This window comes from Lynx rufus, unplaced genomic scaffold, assembly GCF_022079265.1.
Source record: "Lynx rufus isolate CCGP_SWC_20201006 ecotype Redwood Valley unplaced genomic scaffold, mLynRuf1.p SCAF_4, whole genome shotgun sequence".
NCBI classification, from domain to species: Eukaryota; Metazoa; Chordata; class Mammalia; order Carnivora; family Felidae; genus Lynx; species Lynx rufus.
Window position 1 is genome coordinate 155,800,125 of NW_025814856.1, and position 19,935 is coordinate 155,820,059.

General features: G+C 46.5%; 1 protein-coding gene across 1 annotated transcript in view; it reads right to left on the reverse strand.

The window, feature by feature from the left end:
* The window catches only part of DENND2A (DENN domain containing 2A), an 86,659-nt gene that overhangs the window by 32,308 nt on the left and 34,416 nt on the right, over positions 1-19,935 (reverse strand). The window contains exons 6-11 of the mRNA XM_047096782.1: positions 12,288-12,488; positions 7,352-7,445; positions 6,763-6,813; positions 5,465-5,652; positions 1,048-1,157; positions 9-78 (exon numbers count right to left, since the gene is read on the reverse strand). Of these exons, the coding sequence (XP_046952738.1) occupies positions 9-78; positions 1,048-1,157; positions 5,465-5,652; positions 6,763-6,813; positions 7,352-7,445; positions 12,288-12,488 (714 nt within the window). The remainder of the gene's footprint in view (positions 1-8; positions 79-1,047; positions 1,158-5,464; positions 5,653-6,762; positions 6,814-7,351; positions 7,446-12,287; positions 12,489-19,935) is intronic.

Below are 19,935 nucleotides of genomic sequence, written 5' to 3' on the forward strand. Positions count from 1 at the left end.
GTACTAACCAGCAGTCTTCGGCAGTAACCGAACCTTCTGCTCCCATCTTCTCCAGTTAAGACAAATGAGAAGGTTTCACTGTGGTTGGGGAAACAAAAGTGCATTACAAAGCAGAACACAACAAAAGATACCAGGCAGTGAGCAATCACAGGGACCTGCCTGTGTCTGTCCTGCCCGTCCATCTCTGTGCAGGGACTCTGTGCGCCTATAGTTTTGGGGTCTGTGTCAGGGAGAGGGAGACCCAAAGTTCCAGTGCACCCTGAGAGGAATGAGGGATTTTTCTTCACCCTGAGCTCTCAGAGCATTCTATCACTTGAGCCGTCCCATTGCCCAAAACACAGCAGTCACCGATGGAGAATCTACTGTGACTCCTGTCCCCAGTGAGGTCCAGGAGGAGATGGCCTTTGCTGTCCTAGGGATGTGACTCAGTAAAGGAGCAGCTGAAGACTGGGGCAGTTCTGTGCCCCCCTTGGAAGTGCCCCTGGGGTGGCCCTCCCTGAGAACTGTCTCTTCAGAGCCAACCGGAAGCTCAGACTGCCCTTAGAGACTGCTGGGCCAACTTTCAGGAACACGGCGTCCCTCAAACACAGGGAATGCAGCCTACTGAGTTTGGTCAATTGCTGACACATCTGATAACAAAAATTTTGGTATGTAACAATGTGGGTTAAAGCAGAAATGTAAACCTGTCACAGTCCGAGTAACAGCTGGATGGGCTATTAAAGAAATGTTTCCAGGGACAAGGGACAAGGGACAAGGAAAGGGTGATGGGTAATGTTTCTCTAGCATCTCCTAGACCAAGAACTATGTTTGCCCTTCACAGAGGCTTATAAACCAAATGTATGCCCATGTTCAGTGGGCATGCTTAGCAAGGTGATTCGTATCTTCTAAAAGATACCCATTTTAAAACACGGTGGGGAAAATCTCTAGCCTGGGGCCCACTGGGATCACTTAATGGTAGGATTGAATTATGACATCTGCCATCTCTGACACCCTCCCTGGTTCTTGCCTTAGTTTTTCGGGGTGGAGAAGGGAGACACCAGCACATACCTGGTAAATTGCTGGACAGGAGTCCAATCCTTGGCATCAGGGAAACAGAATTGGGGGATGGCCTTCAGCTGGTCCTCAGCCTCTCTCATGAACTTGAAAGACCTTTCCAACTGCAGGGAAAAGAGTGAGAGAAGGTTGGGGAATAAACCCCAGCATGGTGGAGAGAGAGGCAGATGTTTGGCAAGACCACATCTTCCACCTTCCCACAGCGGAGACCACCACCTTAACATTGGGAAGGGTTTGCAGCTCAGTCTGCTGGGGCCTTTTGTCCCCAGGGCACTGTCAACTCTAGTCTCATGGGGCAAGTCAGGGGAAAAAAACTGGTCTGTTTTAGAGAAATATCTTTGATGTTTAACATTCTGGAATATAACTATTTTAATCAACTAGGAAAAAGTGTCATAGCAATCCCCTTCAACTAGGAGACTCATGAATCTGCAGGACAGAGCCTCAAATCTGGTCTTCCAACTTCTGGGCCCAAGAAAGCCTCGATCCATGCAAAGACATTTTATGACACTTCTTAGTGAATATATCCAGTCAAATTATATTATACTGTAAACTTCAATGAATTTCAATGACCTTGAATGTCAGAATCAAAAGGAAACTAGACATCATCAAGTGTGACATCCTTTTTTTTTAGTTTTTTTTTTTTTTACTGTTTATTTTTGAGAGAGAGAGAGAGAGAGAGAGAGAGAGAGAGCATGAGGGGGGAGGGGCAGAGAGAGAGAGGGAGACACAGAATCCAAAGCAGGCTCCAGCTCTGAGCTAACAGCACAGAGCTAACAGCTATATGGGGCTCGAACCCACGAACCATGGGATCATGATCTGAGCTGAAGTTGGACGCTTAACTGACTGAGCCACCCAGGCACTCCATGACATTCTTATCTAAGAGATAAGGAAATAAACCCTAATGTGTTAAGTGACTTGCCCATGAACACACAACTTGTGTGGAATCTAGCTAGGAATCTTTTTTTTTTTTTTTTAATTTTTTTAAATGCTTATTTATTTCTGAAAGAGAGAGAGAGACAGTGTGAGGGGGCAGGGTGGGCAAAGAGAGAGAGGGAGAGACAGAATCTGAAGCAGGATCCAGGCTATGAGCTGTCAGCATAAAGCCTGACAGGGGGCTTGAACCCAAGAACTGTGAGATCCATGACCTGAGCTGAAGTTGGATGCTTAACCGACTGAGCCACCCAGGTGCCCCAGGAATCTTAATCTCTAGTCTCCCAATCTCTGTCTCTCTCTGCTTTATCTGACATCATAGACTGGATGAATATCCTCTTGTTAAAAAACAGAACATATTAGGGGCGCCTGGGTGGCTCAGTCAGTTAAGCGTACGACTTCGGCTTCGTTGTTTGTCAGTTTGGGCCCTGTGTCAGGTTCTGTGCTGACAGCTCAGAGCCTGGGGCCTGCTTAAGATTCTGTATCTCCCTCTCTCTCTCTGCCCCTCCCCTGCTTGTGTTTTGTCTCTCAAAAATGAAAAAACGTTAAAAAAAAAAAAAAAACAAACTAGAAAAATAAAACCTACTTCTAGTATGATTCCCCTTGGGCTAGAGCAAATATAATTAAAGTTGCTACTAATATTAATGGTTGAGACAACTATCAGTGAATGAAACACAGCCACCATTTATAGGCCTAAAGCCAGTCATCAATTGTCCTTTGGTTTTTGTTCTTCAGAATCAATAGTCACTACTGAGAGAATAATGGTTCCCTCTTCCATCCATGATGAAACATAACAAACGAGATTCCAGCTTGTCCAGGAGCAGTTTTTGAGTTGATAATTCACTAGCTCAGACCGTTGCCAAAGCATTAATTTTGGCTACCCTTGGATAATCTCACAGAGAGGCAAATACCTGCTGGGTGTAGTTGCTGGAAGGGGTCATTAATCATCGCAGAGTGAAGGCCCATAAACTCCAAAGAATACAAAAGGAAAGAACAATGACATTTTTCCACAGGGGAAACCCTTAGAGAACTAAAGAGTAGGCCTTGTAGGGAGGCGAGTTCCAGCACTTTTTGACTTGGCCCATCCTTGTGGATGCGCCCACCTTCAGATCACACGCACGGCACACATACGTGTGTACACACATGTACCTACAGATGCTGTCATCAGCATAGGCGTTATCAACCCATATGTGTACATGGGTGCTCTTACATGCACACAAGCTCATTTATGGGAAGTGAGACATAAAGAGGTCTCTCACAAATACAAGCGATCATAAATGGCTGGAAAATTTCCCAGTCTGCATGAACTGTCATAAAGATAATTACATGATATCAAGCATTTTAATGGAACATGGCAGGCATGATCTCTAGTGTGCAAGTATGGAGGGGAAATCTTGGTCAAGGTGACCCTAGAAGTGGGGGATAAAAACCATAAGAAAAAGTTAGAAGGGAGGAGAAAGGAGGAAGCAAAGGCAAGAAGATATAAAATAGCCTGATCTGTAAAAATGCATGCACAGAATGATCACACAGCATTCAAAATAGAAATGTAAAGAAACACTGGCAACAAGATACATTTCCAACAGAAAGAGACTGGTTAAATAGGGCATACCCACATAACAGAGCTTTATATAATTAAAAAAAGTTTTAGAATTTATAGGAAATACGTTTATAAATAATGATACATTTAGAAAACACGATGCAAAGATTATACAGTGTAGAATATCAATTTTGTTAGAAAATTACACTATGAGAGGGGTTCTGGGTGGCTCAGTAGGTTAAGTGTCTGACACCAGCTCAGGTTATGATCTCGTGGTTTGTGAGTTCGAGCCCCGCGTGGGGCTCTGTGCTGACAGCTCAGAGCCTGGAGCCTGCTTCACATTCTGTGTCTACCTCTTTCTCTCTCTGCCCCTCCCCTGCTCATGCTCTGTCTCTCTGTCTCAAAAATAAACTTTAACAAAATTTAAAAAATGAAAAAAAAGAAGGAAAATTACACTATGAGAAAAGTCTGGGAGGAAACATGACAAAATGCTAACAGCAATGATCTCTGTGGAGTGGGGTTATAGAGGACTTTTTCTTGATACATTTCCAGATTGGTCCCCTTTCCAACAATGACTATACATGCTTCCGCTCAAAAGTTTTATGTGGATGTCTAGGAGCCTGGGGATTCCAGGTTGGAAACTATAAGCATTCAATAGTTATAGTGATTCAATCATTAATTCATGAATTAAGGCCTTTATTCCTGAAACACTGATTAAATATTGCCACGAGTACAACACTGTGCTAGGCCCTGAGGGAAGTAAACAGGATAAAAGAACAGTCCTCTGTGCCTGGGTGCTTGCTCCGTGTGGGCCTCAACCAAATGTGGGCATACTCATAGCTTTGGGGTTTTCTGGACACCATCCCTGGAGGTCAGCTGGACTCAGGTGAACAGAGCCGGTCCGGAGGGCCGGTGCCCATGATTTCCTTCAGTGATACCTAGTTTCCGTCCTAAACTCCAAGGACCTGATTACTGCGCTGGACCACAGTGGACAGGACAGAAGGAAGCTGGCCCAGCATAGATGCTGGGATCATGCTTGGGCAGTGGCAGCAGAAGGAGGCCCTCAGGGGACCAGGACACATCCTCCCTCCCCTCTTCCTGTCTCTGAACACCTTCATTGTCTGAAGGCCACGTACAGTGTACAGTGTCACATTCTGCCTCATGAGTCTTTGTATGCTTATCTTATGACCTCCTGTCAGAGTGTAAGCTTCTTAAGGACGGAAAACATATTCTCCTCGTCTTTATATAGATATATCTAGATATATATATATATATATAGATAGATATATATATAACATATCTATATATCTCTATATATAGATATATATAACAATATATATAGATATAGATATAACAATAATATATATATAGTAGATATAAGAAATATATATATATATATATTATTGGCCATGCTATTTTAGACTTTATTGAGTGCCAGTGCATTTTGGGTACCTGATTTAATGTATGGTAAAGCCACATCCACACAGCTGCGAACCATGTTAGACTTAGAACGGGATCCTAGCACACCTGGTACACACCCAGAGGTGCACAGCACACGCACAGATGTTCAGCAAACACACACTCCCAGGGGACAGTCGTGTGGCTGATGGGAAAGAGGCTTCTAGGATAGCCTGGGGAGAGACGTGGCTGCATAGGGAGATGGGGAGGACAAAGAAGCTGGTAGGGACAGCACAGTGACCACAGGAAGTGAGTCAGTGTTTTTGTCCATACTTGTGAGTCTCTGAATCTCCCACTTCTTGGGACCTCCCAAGTTCTCCAGCAGCAGCTTTTTGCATTTGATATACCCTAGTTACGACCCGCATTCAAGATTCCAGACACCAAGCGCTCCTCAGACTCCCACACCTCCCGGAAGCCACGAATACCAGCACGAAGTTGGCAAGAACGCCACAGTCCCCTGGCAGGCCACAGAGGCCGGGCCCATACCTTGAGAGGGAACTGCTGGGTGAGTTCTGGCACATACGCAGCCCCGGCCTGCTTCTTATGCAGTGACACGACCACAAAGTACTCGAACAGCTGCCTCTGCTGGTACTCCATGAGCTCCCGGTCAAGGGATGGGTATCTCGGAGCCTGCTTCAGGCGTGACTTCACATTGACCAGGCGCTGACTGTGAGCTAGGGGGACAGGGACAGTGAGTGCCAGCGTGCCACTGTCTTCCCAACGAGGCACTGCACGGGGCTGTGACAGCCTGTGTGTTCCTTCCAATCCTAAAAAAGTGTTCCCGCATTTAACAAATTAGCTCAGAGCCCTTTGTTTGGGGTCCCTGCCAACTTCGGGGCGAGCCACACTGGATAGGCCACCCGGCTCATGGGGGGCGCGGAAGCCCAGGATGCGGGGGCTCTGCTCAGCCATGGGTCTGTTGTGTGGACTTGGTGCAGTGGTTTGAGTAATCTTTGCGTCCCTCTGTCAGATGGGGTGGGGGACGCTGACTCCTCCCCTCACTTATTCCCTTCATCTTCCAGTTTGTGGGATGTGACACAATCCAGACCACAAGGCTTTTGGAGCAGGGAACTTTGTGAACATCTGTGTGACAGAACGGGCAGAGACATGACTAACTCAGAGCTCCCACCCACCTTCCCTCCTACCATCATTCTATGTGATGGAAACGGACTTGCTCCATTCTTGAGGTGGGCCGGGGAGCAGGTGGTCATGAGAGGTGAATGAGGCAGGGATGCCAAGCAGACCAGTCCCCATCACCTCCCTCAGCAGCCCTGGGCTATGGCTTTCTTTGGCTTCCCCCCACCCCGGGTCTGAGAAATTGTGGAAAACTCACTAAAGCCTACACCGAAGTCAATGAATTTAGATCTACAGAGACCAATTACTTCAGTGACTTCATCTGAAAGACGAGGAATAGAGGCCCTGAGATCTTAAGTGATTTCCTCCTGATCTTACAGCAACTTTCATGGGAGTGGGACAAGAGCCCAGGTGCCTGGAGTCCCAGGCCAGCAGTGGAAAACACCGATAACGGAAAGGCATAGGAATGGGGGCCACTGCAGTGGTATCCACCCTGGATCTCTGGAGCCACAGGCTCAGTGACCGAACAGGTCCTACCTGGTCATGCTCAGGACTGACCGGCCCCCGAGCAACCCTGTGGGTCCCCTGTCCCCTCACATTCACGCCTTTCCCAACCGGCTTGTGCGAGGACACTCTGTCCTGTCTCCCATGTTAAGCAGGAAGCGCCACAGCCATCTGCATGCGCCCTGCACACCACCTGCTCTCCTCACCTTTCAGTTTCTCCTCGGTGTCGCTGTCAGACTCACTGTTCTCATCTGTCACTGGACAGAAAAACAACAAACAAACAAAAAACGGCAATAGAAGAAAATTGCGTGTGTGAGTTTTTCTAACACAGGAAACTTTTTGCATGCAGTCACGTAAATCCAAGATTTCTACTTCAGAGGGGCTATTTTCTTTTTGTCAGTTTAAATGTCATGGACAAACTATGTCTTTGTCCAACTAAATGTACTTCCACGTGAATGCGGCTCTAGTTCGGATGGTACCTATATCAAAATAATACAGCCAAAGAGACTGGCTCCTTGTATGTGTGCTAAGCAAAGAGAACTGCTCCCATGGTGAGCTCAGAGCATGCGGCACTGGGCTGACTTGATGGGTGGACAGTCAAAGGACCACGGGACAGGCCACCAGGCTGAGGTCTTTCCTGGGTCCTCGCTGTCCCGTGGACAACAGGAGATTCTTACAAAGGGCTGACTTGTTCTCATCTTTGGTGAGCCAGCTCTGAACCACAGGAAGCCTCTTTTAGGAAGAATCTGTTTTCAGATTGATGGGGCGCGAGTGATGGTGGCGGGGGGGTCATACCTTTTCCTGAGTTGCTCTCTGTTGACTGGGACAGCCTCTTCACACGTTTCTTTCCTCTCCGGGCCTCGTAAATGGCATTGATTCGCAATACCAACTGCCAGACACCGGGAGAAGAAAAGCCAGTGTTAGTGGCTTCCTCTCCATGTGCAGCTGGGATTCCTTTGCTGCTCGTTCTCTTCCAGGACGACGGAAGGCCGGGAAAGGAGGAGGGAGGGGCCGCTTTCCATGGGCCCACTGGCATCTCTCAATTACTCCTTTCTACCAGACAGGAATAGGACTGTCGAGGACAGTAAAGGAGGCCGCCAGCCTCCCTGATGTATGAACAGGGGAGGTCTGAATATACTAACACATCCAGCTGAGACACAGGGAGGCAATTTCATTGGCTAATTGTGTGACAGTCGCTCCCCCTTCGATGCTGCGATGTCACTGTGATTTGGGAGCAGTCTTTGTGCCCCCCGGGGTGGGAGGCGGTGGTGGGGGAAGAAAAGGGAAGAGACAGCAAAAATAAAAAGCTTCCCAGGCAGGGCCCGTTTTGTAGGAAACACGCCAAAGACTGTGTGAGCAGCTGTGGGCAGGAAGCGGGCAGGGATTACAGCAGCTTTCGAGTTCTAGCTCAGGGCTGCATAGCCATGCCCTGCACCCCGCATACCACCCTTCCTGCGGAGGAATGCTCATGCACACTTGTAAGGCCTTCCATGATCTCTCTTACCGCTCGGCAGGCACCACTACTGAGCAGCACATTTTCCAGGCTGACTCTAGCAGACCCATCGGGCGACTGAAGCCCTGGGTCGCTTCCCACCAGGCTTTACAGCACCTGCAAATTTCACCAGTGGAAGCCTCCTGGGCTCCACCTGGTTGCGAGGAAGGGAAGTCTACCTGTGTATAGTCAAGGCAAACCAACTGGTGAATTTATTATTTTTTTTAAGTTTATTTTCCCTAGTAATCTCTACACCCAACCTGGGGCTTGAACCCATGACCCTGAGATCAAGAGCCACACGTTCTTCTGACTGAGTCAGCTGGGTACTCCCCAACTGGTGATTTTATTTTATTTTTATTAAAAAAAATTTTTTTTTAATGTTTATTTATTTTTGAGAGAGAGAGAAAGAGAGCACTTAAGAGGGGAAGGGCCAGAGAGAGAGGGAGACACAGAATCTGAAACAGATTCCAGGCTCTGAGCTGTCAGCACAGAGCCCCATGTGGGGCTCGAACTCACGAACCGTGAGATCATGACCTGAGCCGAAGTCGGACGGTCAACTGACTGAGCCACCCAGGCAACCCCCCCCCCCAACTGGTGATTTTATTTATTTGTTTTGTTTTGTTTTGTTTTTTTTTCAACATATGAAATTTATTGTCAAATTGGTTTCCATACAACACCCAGTGCTCATCCCAAAAGGTGCCCTCCTCAATAACAACTGGTGATTTTAAAGGGGAGCTGTGTTTATAAGCTGCCTTGAAAAGTTTTATATTCTTTTTTGCACTGGAAGAACTGGAGAGAGGATGTGCTATGATGAACTGGGTGATGGGCATGCAGGTGGGCACAGTGGGTTAGCTGTTGCCAATCCCCATCTCTGCCCTCTGTCCCTCTGTCCCAGTCCCTGAAGCAGCTCAGCAGCTCCTCTCCACAAGCCGGAGTGCTGGACCGCCAATGGAGGAAGGTGGCTCATTCTCCAGGTCTCCTTGTGGCGGGCCTGGGCCCCGGCCCCTCAGCTCTGCAGACTGTTAGGACACTGCCCTGCCACATCTTTGCACACCTGCACACTCTGGGTCCTGCGAGTGGCCCAACACTGGCCTTGACAGCTCTCTTGGTGAATTCCTCATTCCTAACCCTGTCCTGGCTTTGCCTTGAACCTGAATGAGGTCTCTGCCTTCACCGCCTAATCCCTGCAGTGTGGCTTATTTATATTTGTTCTTATGAAGCAGCCATTTGCTTCAGAGCTCAGACCCATGAAATGGCACTTGCTGGTTTTCACACATGTTCTAACCACTGGAATATTAATGCTAGCCCCATTTCCTATGGAATAAGACAATGCATAAATGAGATGCTAGTATTATTCACAATAGTCAGGAAGTGAAAACATCCAAATGTCGATCAAGGGATGAATGGATAAACCAAATGTGGTACGTACAATGGAATATTATTCAGCCTTCAAAAGGAAGGGAGTTTGGGCACATGCTCGAACATAAATGAAACTTGAGGACGTTATGCTAAGTGAAATAAGTCAGTCACAAAAGGATAAAGATTGTAAGATTCTACTTACGTAAGGTACCTAGAATAGGCTAATTTGTACAGACAGAAAGCAGAACAGTGGTTGCCAGAGGCTGGGGGGGAGGGCGGAATGGGGAGTTAGTGTTTCACGGGTACAGAGTTTCTATTTGGGGAGATGGAAAGTTCTGTAGATGGATGGTGGTGATGGTTGTATAACAGTGTGAATGTACTATTTTATTGTTTTAATGTTTATTTTTGAGGGAGAGGGAGACAGAGCATGAGCAGGGGAGGGGCAGGCCAAGTGCCTGTGCACTGTGTAAGTGCCGGTGACACTTCCATTTCAGGCAGTATCTTAACATGGAACGAACTGCTGCATTTGCACATTAAACACATACACAGCGGCAGCACTAGCCCTGCTTTCCCTCCACCTCTACTTTCATAAGATGCGCACACGCATTCTCTTTCCCTCAGTCTCAAAAAACCTTTAAAAAATATTAGAAGCGCCTGGGTGGCTCAGTCGTTTGAGTGTCTGACTCTTGATTTCAGCTCAGGTCTTGGTCCCAGGGTTGTGGTATTGAGCCCCACAAAGGGCTCTGCACTGAGCATGGGCGCCTGGGTGGCTCAGTCGGTTAAGCGTCCGACTTTGGCTTGGGTCATGATCTCGCAGTTAGTGGGTTGGAGCCTCACGTCGGGCTCTGTGCTAACAGCTCGGGGCCTGGAGCCTGCTTTGGATTCTGTGTCTCCCTCTCTCTCTACCTCTTGCCCGCTCATGCTCTCTCTCAAAAATAAACATTAAAGGGGCGCCTGGGTGGCGCAGTCGGTTAAGCGTCCGACTTCAGCCAGGTCACGATCTCGCGGTCCGTGAGTTCGAGCCCCGCGTCAGGCTCTGGGCTGATGGCTCAGAGCCTGGAGCCTGTTTCCGATTCTGTGTCTCCCTCTCTCTCTGCCCCTCCCCCGTTCATGCTCTGTCTCTCTCTGTCCCAAAAATAAATAAACGCTGAAAAAAAAAATTTTTTTTTAAAAAATAAACATTAAAAACAAAAAAAAATTAAAACAATTTTTTCTAATAATTAAATAAAAGACATTAAAATAGTACACGGGGGAGTGATGGGTAAAAGGACAGGGTAGAAGACAGAGGTTAAACGCTTGGTAAGAAAATCATGTACTCAAACTTAGAGTTGTGTTAAAGCTCTTTTAACCCAACACGTAATTCATTTGATTATCTCTGTTTCATTTGTTAAAATAATGGTAAGGCTGTCAGTACAGATGTGAACGGTCACTTTTAATTATTCCGCAAATGTAGGATTTTGATATTTCAGAGACCTATGAACAGTCCCAGAAAAAGCGGAAGGGGAGTTAAGGGAGTGCCTAGAGATGCCACACTTTGGGGGCCCCGGAGCAGCTATCACGATAGCACAGGACAGTGACTGTGGAATGCAGTCGACGGGACGCCCGGGAGTGAGTCTGTGCTGAAAGACACTGGGTCCCTGTGTTAGTGGAACTCATTCAGCAAACATCAAATAATCAGTATGCAACCTGCACCACACTCTGGGCAGGACAAGGCCCAACAAGGAGAGCAGAAGAAGGAGGAGGCCTGGCTCCACCCTGGCCCCTCCAGTTGCCCTCTGTCAGCAAGATGTCTTCTCCCCTGTTCCACCTACAACCCCCTCCTACCAGGCTGTGGGTTTTAGTCTTTTCTCAATCACCTGACCCTGGCTGCCCTTACTCTTCAGAACGCAGTCTGATTGTCAAGGTGACTTCACTTCACTTGAATGAGAATGTTGGGAGCGGGTGTGGTAGGGGTGAAATTATGGCTCAAAATACTGATTAACCAAACTGTCAGGAGGAACCAGCTTGTAAATGTCCCATGACTTTCAGGTCAATGCATCACTTTGAGAAATCTGATGAAACCTATAGACCATCTTCTCCCTCTTCCATCTATCCCCCCAAAACTCTCCACACAAAATTTTACATGATATTATTGGTTTCATGACTTCTAAATCCCATCCATCCATCCATGTATTCTGAAGTGAAGAGTCCCTGCTCTAAAAGTTCTCATAGGAAGTTGGTACCCAAGTGGCCAGTGAAGAGGGACCAGCACAGCAGGGCTGGAGCTGAGGAAAGGGAAACATCCTTTGATGTTTTACCTTTCCGGTTGAAAAGAGGCAGCAAAGGGGCACCTGGGTGGCTCAGTCAGTGAAGCGTGACTCTTGATTTCGGCTCAGGTCATGATCTCACGGTTGTGAGACTGAACCCAGCATTGGGCTTGTGCTGGGCGTGAAGCCTATTGGGGATTATCTCCCTCTGCTTCTCCCCTGCTCGGGTTCTCTCTCTCTCAAAGAAAAGAGCCAGGAAAGATATATTTTTGACAAGTGCTGGCCCAGAGCACAGGCTTCACACGATGCCACCTCTGTAGCTGGTGTTCACCAAAGTCTGAGTCACAGCACAAGGAACGGAGCTCTGCTTTTTGAGGCCCTTTGAGGAGGGGCATTGGAAACGTGGTGTGGGATCACAAGCAGAGCTGAGGCTGGGAGAGGAAGGGCTAAGAGGAAGGCTACAGGACCACAGTAACTATCATGACAAAGGCTCAGACACTCCAGCCTGCTGTCTGGCCTGTGATGAGGCAGGCAGAAGATGGCTCAGTGTTCAGTTCTCTGCCCAGATTCCTCTGCAGCCCTCCTTTGTAGGAAAGGGGACCTATCTGCACACGAAGTTTGCTGCAAGCCTTACCTTGGGTATCTTTCTCTTCTTCCTGCCATTCTGCGGATCTCCAAGGTTAAAGAAAGTGTCATCAGGGCTGCTGGGGGTGGAGGGGGGGCTGATTTTGGAAGGGGACCCATATCCATCCCGACTCAGCTTCCTAGTGTCCAGCAGTTTGAAGTTCCTTCTCTCTGAATTTTGCCGGAAAAAAGCAGGTTTGGACAATGACTGCTGGGAGGCGAAAGGAGAAAAGAAGAGCAAATAAATACAAAGGGACTAACTGGGAGATGGCTGGGGGTGCCAGTGATACAGACCATGAGATGGAGAGGGAAAGCTGGTCTCTGTTCCCAGGGTAGGCTGAGTCTGTTTGCATAAAGATGACAAAGGACGCACACCCAATCCAGTCTCCTTTTAGACAAGCGGGAGTAACCTGGCTCTCTTACCTGTACAAATCAGGAGCTCAGCCAACTAACACCCACCGGACTGGGAGTCAGAAGACCTAAGCCTGGTTTTGACCCCTGCCCGCTGGTAAGCTGAGGACCTCCTATACAAGGAGCTTCACTTCCTAAGCCTCGGGGTCTTATCTCTAAAAATGAGCTGCTTTAAGGTCAAAGGTAAAAAAGCAAAAAACCCCAAAACCAAAAACCCTGCAACTTACAGATCTTCTTTTTCTTTTTTATATACCACCAATTTTTAAATATGTATTAGGAAGGTTGCGGAAGAGATGTGGTTAACCCTGGTGTTGGGTCGCTGGTCTGTGGGCTCCACAGGCCCTGGTCCATGCTGTCTGGTCCCCCTCTGCCATCTTGTACTGATTTAAAATTAACTCCCCTAGGGGCGCCTGGGTGGCTCAGTCAGTTAAGCGTCTGACTTCGGCTCAGGTCATGATCTTGCGGTCCGTGAGTTCGAGCCCCGCGTCGGGCTCTGTGCTGACAGCTCAGAGCCTGGAGCCTGTTTCAGATTTTGTGTCTCCCTCTCTCTGACCCTCCCCCGTTCATGCTCTGTCTCTCTCTGTCTCAAAAATAAATAAACGTTAAAAAAAAAAATTAAAAAAAAAATAAAATAAAATTAACTCCCTTAGCGGTGCCTGGGTGGCCCAGTCGGTTAAAATTAACTCCCTCTAGAACTCATTTTTGTAACACATAAATTAATGAAAAGGCAAACAGGCAAAAAGATAGGGATGGAAAATTTATAAAATAAAGAAAGACAATGATGCTTAGATATGGAAAACGATTCTTAGCTTTACTCATAAGAGAAAAGAAAATGAAAACTCCATCAAAGAGACATTTTTCCCTCTAAGATTAGCGAAGATAAATTTGGTAACTCACCGGAGTTATTGGTGAGTCCCTTTCACACTTTCATCCACTGCTGGTGGGACTAGAAATTGGTATAATTCTATGGAGGGCGATGGAGCAGTGTCAACGAAATTACAAATGCACATGCCGCTTCACCCAGTAATTCCATCTCCAGGAATGGGCCCTACCCATATACCCAGACTTGGGCAAAGTTATACTGTACGAGGCAAGCTATACTGTGCAAACCGTAGTGTACACTGTGAGATGGCTTGTAAAATACAAGTACACAAAATACTGGAAACGATGTCCATCAGCAGAAGCTGGTCAAATAAAATCTGGTACATCTACAGAATGGAATACGATGCATGTGTAAGAAAAATCTTAGTGTACTCATATGGAAAGTTCTCTCAGATGTATATATATATTTTTTTAAATGTTTTACTTATTTTGGGGAGACAGAGAGAGAGAGAGAGAGAGAGAGAGAGACAAAGTATGAGCGGGGGAGGGGCAGAGAGAGAGGGAGACACAGAATCCACGAAGCACGTTCCAGGCTTTGAGCTGTCAGCACAGAGCCTAACATGGGGCATGAGATCATGACCTGAGCCGAAGTCGGACGCTCAACTGACTGAGCCACCCAGACGCCCCGGATGTCTGTTGTTGAAGCATGAAAAGCAAAGTGTAGAACAGTTGGCATAACATGCTGATGTGTGTGTGTTTTAAGGAGCTACCCTGCTGGTGTATGCAGAGGAGAGTTCTGAAGGACACAACAGAAACTAACAGTGGTTCTTCTGGGGGACAGAGATGGAGGGCCAGGGGCCAGAGGAAGACTTTTCACTGTACACCTTTAATACTCCTCAAAGTTTAAGCCATATGAGTATATTAACACTGAAATAAGAGATACTAATAAAATTTAAAAACTACTTGGACTATCTTCTTTCTAAAGGTACTTCCAGGATGCGCACTGTATTATAATTATAGCTGCAAAGTCTCTTTTTTATTTTTTTTTATTTTTTTATTTTTTTAAATTTTTTTTTCAACGTTTTTTATTTATTTTTGGGACAGAGAGAGACAGAGCATGAACGGGGGAGGGGCAGAGAGAGAGGGAGACACAGAATTGGAAACAGGCTCCAGGCTCCGAGCCATCAGCCCAGAGCCTGACGCGGGGCTCGAACTCACGGACCGCGAGATCGTGACCTGGCTGAAGTCGGATGCTTTACCGACTGCGCCACCCAGGCGCCCCCAAAGTCTCTTTTTTAAAATGAATTAATGAGTTAATGCATTTGATGGGCTAAAGGTATATAAAGTACCTAGCAAAATACCTGATACACTACAGTTTTTCTCATTTTTTCATACTTTAATATGCTAACTGCTTTTTTCTTTAGTATATTGTTTATGTTCTTTGCCTATTTATCTTTTGAGTTCCTAGTGTTTTTCTTATTAATTTGGAAGAACTCTTTATATAGAGCAGATATGAACTATTTGTCAGTTTTGTTGTGTGTTTTTTCCATGTTTTTTTTAAGATCATGTGAAATCTTTGTATATGAAAATCTGTTCATCTTTTCCTTTGTGAATGATTTAATCTTGCCTCTCTTTGCCTAGAAAGTCTATATATTTTTAGAGGTTTAATACATATTTAATTCCATTTTCTTGTGGATTTTCTTAGCTTATTTCGAACATATTTTTTTAGTGTTTTGTTTTTGAGAGAGAAAACGCGAGCGAGGGAGGGACAGAGAGAGGGGCACAGATGATCTGAAGTAGGCTATGCATTGACACCAGCAAGCCTGATGTGGGGCTCGAACTCATAAACTGCAAGATTGTGACCTGGGCTGAAGTCAGACACTCAACCGACTGAGCCACCCAGGTGCCCCTTAACATATTTTATTTATTAATCCATCAGTCATTTATTTTATTGCATGTTAGTCTAAAGTGATTTTTCCCCCAAAGCTACCTTATCCCTATTCCATTTAATAAATAAGTCTTTCTTTTCCTATCAGATTACAAGGCCGCATTTATTATATCTTAAACTCTTACAGAATCATCTTATTTTGTTCCATCAATTTCTCTATTCTTGTTTCATTCCACATAGTATGTAACAATAACTCCAGAACCTTTTCTTTTTGAAGATTTCTAGGAATAAAGACTCCTAGTCTTCCCAAGTGGCCTGCTGCAATGTTTGTATCACGAGTCTATAGGCAGCAATCAATCGCTTAGCACCACAAGCCCTGAGCAGAAAAAGCCAGTGTGGTTTGCTCACTATGCGCATCTTCATAATTAAACCAGCACATAAAGAAGGAATAGCTAGAAGCTTTCTTAGAGGCCAAATTCCATCTGCAATGAAATCCAAGGAAATGGCCCCGAGTCTTTCCCTGTATTAGAATCACGTATCACATTGTTGGCAAAAAGCAGGCATCTGTTTTTATTAGACTTTTAGGTGTGAGAGTGTTTGTTCAAAGATTTGACCGATAAAGAAGTCTGAGGAGAAAGAAAACAGAACGGAACCAGAACATGGTACACAACTCTCTAAAGGGTGTCAAGAGACCTGGGGGAGGCTGCATGGGCTGCATCTCCCCGTGGTGACAGCATCTCCCCGTGGTGACACTGCCAGGGAAAGGGGCCCCGGTGTGCCCTCCAGAGCACCCAGAATCAGCCCCCAAATGTCCAGGGAGCTTTCCTGAGGGGGGTGGAGTTTCAGCTGCTACTTAACTGAGAAGAGGACCTAGTGGGCTCTGGGGTAGAGCATTTTCAAGTAGATAGCACAATCTGAGAAGAGGCATAGCGGTGAGGAAGAGCAAATTAGACCAGAGAGAGTCTTCATGGCTCAGAGCGAGTACAGCCAAAGAGATGGGAGAGATCACACACCAATGAGGACATCAAATCATCTGTGGAAGGCCTTTGAAGGTAAGGGTATGACTCTTGGACTTAGCAGGGGGTGGCAAGCCTTTTCTTAAAGGCCAGACGGTAAATATTTTAGGCTTTGCCACGACTACTAGACTCTGCCACCGCAGTGCAAAAGCAGCCATACCAAATATGTGCATGAATGAGCGTGGCTGTTACAGAAAAACTTTATTTACAAAATCAGTCAACCAGCAGAAGTTGGTCAAACCTGAACGATAGTATAAAAGAATAGATACTACAGGACCCCAGGGGTGATTATATCAGGCTGTGGCCCAGATAAGATTCCCGCTTTTGATCAGAAAGCCTCACTCGGGGCGTGTGAATGGTTCAGTCAGTTGGGCGTTTGACTCTCGATTTCAGCTTGGCGTGGGTCATGGTCTTGTGGTTTGTGAGTTTGAGACGCTGCCCTGTGTTTGGCTCTGGGCTGACAGTGTGGAGCCTGCTTGGGATTCTCTCTCTCCTCTCTGTCTCCCCCTGCTTGCTCTCTCTCTCAAAATAAAGTAAACTTAGAAAGAAAGAAAGAAAGCCTCACACCAATGTGCTCTGATGGTAATATGCCTAATTCCATTGTGTCTATGGAATAACCTCTAGGGAGGGGCCCAGCTGTTGCAGAGGCACACAGAATGGACGTAGCAAAAGATCTGTGGTGTCCAAAAAAGAAAAGCAGGCAAGAACTCTCTGTGGAAACTTCATGAGTTATTTTGGGGGACCGAGTGTGATGGGCCCTGGCCAGGGGACTTCTTGGTGGGGAAGAGGGGCGGCCTCCCTAAAGGGAGCTGACCTGGACTCAAGCCAGGGTTCATTCACCCTTCTTGTCTGCGAATGGTGGCTGGTGGCTTAACTCCTTCCTGTCCTCTCTTGTCCCTGTCTTACTGCCTCAGAAGACAGTGATGTAAGGGGCGCCTGGGTGGTGCAGTCGGTTAAGCGTCCGACTTCAGCCAGGTCACGATCTCGCGGTCCGTGAGTTCGAGCCCCGCGTCAGGCTCTGGGCTGATGGCTCAGAGCCTGGAGCCTGCTTCCGATTCTGTGTCTCCCTCTCTCTCTGCCCCTCCCCCGTTCATGCTCTGTCTCTCTCTGTCCCAAAAATAAATAAACGTTGAAAAAAAAAAAAAATTAAAAAAAAAAAAAAAAAAAAGAAGACAGTGATGTAAGAAGACTGAAAGGGCCCTTGATACCAAATATCCCATCTCTTCCTAACCTAACTTAACCTCATTCCTGGTCTCTTTTATAGAGGCCTCCTCTAAGGACTTAGATGTCATTCTCACAAACATGTCCATTAGCTCATATATACCCACAGGTGCATATCTTTCCATAAACACTTCCTTAAATATACACACACAGAAGTACATAGGAAAGCAAACACGCATATTTTAACAATTGGGACATTATACAAAGTGATGACATTACATTTAAACAATGGAATGCCAGGCAGACAACAAACATTGTTTTTAAAAGGAAATTAATGACGTGGGGAAATACTTAGGATAAAGGCCAGCAACAGTATATAGACATCATCCCAAATCTTTTTTATGTACACACACACACACACACACGCTAACAATCTATTAAAGAAAAATAAAAATCCCCGATTATGGATGAGTTTTATATTCTTCATTACACTTTTCAGTATTTAAGAAAATTCTGGATGGCTCAGTCATTAATCTGACTTCGGCCCAGGTCATGATCTCAGGTTCATGAGCTCAAGCTCAGCTTAGGGTAAAACGTGAGCCCAGCTTCAGGTGAGCCCTGCTTCTCACTGTCTCCCTCACCCACACCCACACCCATCTCCTCCTCTGCCCCTCCTGGGATATTCTCTCTCTCTCTCTCTCTCTCTCTGCCCCTTGCTCACTTGCACCCTCTCTCTCTCTCTTTCTCTCAAAAAAAATTAAAAAAATTTTTTTAATGCTTATTTATTTTTGAGAAAGAGAGAGCACGATGGGCGGAGGGCAGAGAGAGAGGGAGACACAAAATCCAAAGCAGGCTCCAGGCTGAGCTGTCAGCACAGAGCCCAGCGTGAGGCCTGAACTCATGAACTATGAGATCATGACCTGAGCTGAAGTTGGGTGCGCAACTGATTGAGCCACCCAGGCGCCACCCCCCCCCGCCAAAAACTTTTTTTGTGATGAGAATGTTCTGTTTTTAGGAAATGAAGTTTTTTTTAAAAAAAAGAACACATACTGAAAAGCACAATTCTATATATTTACCAAACGCACATAAATAGTAGCTACTTAGCCTAAGTATTTACAAGGATTAATTTGATTACTCTTCATAAAATCCCTACGAGGAGAATACTATTATCCTTCCTATTTTATCAGTGACAAACTGATCCGTGTAGATGAGATCATTTGCCCAAAGTCACTCAGCTAGCAAGTTCTGAATGGAGACAGACTCTAGAACTTGCACACTCGACCAGATACTGCCTCTCTGTAGCTACAGCTACGTGATACAGGATTTTTTGGTGTGGGAGATGGTGTGGGTGGGCTCCCCAGGCAACCAGAGAATGCTACTTAGTGACACGTTTTTTCCCTTAGGTCTTACGAGTCAGTACATAAAAAAGAATGTCTCACGTTAGCCTAGATTTCCTTTGTTATCAAAATTAGTTACTACTCCGTTTACTGTGCTATTCCAGGTGTGGGGATGGAGGTAACACATAGCAAGAAAAGAAAATAGCCCCGGCTCAAGAGCTTGCATTGTGTGTCTATAAGCATTAGCATCTGCACATCTGCTCCTTTCTGTCTGTCCAGCTGACCCTTACCCCTGTGCTGGGTCCAGGCACGGTCTCACTAAATGAGAATCCCAGAAGCTGTCACAGGATCTTTCTGAGGCTGACAGAGGAGGTTGCCACAAAGGGACTGCTTCCGCCAGTTCTAAGGTCCCAGGTGCAGCCCAGATGCGGCAGATGCTCCATGAATATTTGATGAGTTAAAACGGAGGAAGTGGTGAAGTCTGCAGCTGTCCCCCAGAATGGGCACAAACCGGATACCCAGATGTGGGAGAGCGGAGGAATGAGCGTGGACACAGAGTCCTGCAGGTGACGTGCAAAGGCTGAAAGCAGCTGGCAGGAATCGGCGGCAATCAGACACACACCCTGGGCAACTGGAGACAGGGATAGGCTTGTGGAGGTGGTTACCTACTGTGTTTAGCTGCTCTGGTGACACAGGACCTAGGTTTTCTCTGGCTGGCAGGAAGGGGAAGAAGAGGGCCGTTAAGTCCTTATTTCCTGGCATCAGGGAGGAGCCCCCAGCTCTAATTGCAGAGTTGCTTGGGGCAGATGTTGTTCATTGCTCCTAAGGGGCAGGCGGTGCATTCCCTGCGTGAAGAGGAGAGCAGGGGAGAGCCAGGTGGGACACGAAAGGGCACCCTGGGTTGTGAGAGAGCCTTCCTTCCTTTAAGCCAGGCTTATCCACTGTGGGAAATGAAGGATTTCCTAAATGTCGAAGGCATCCAAATCTACTGAAAACACATTTCAAAGGCAAGTAGGAAAACTC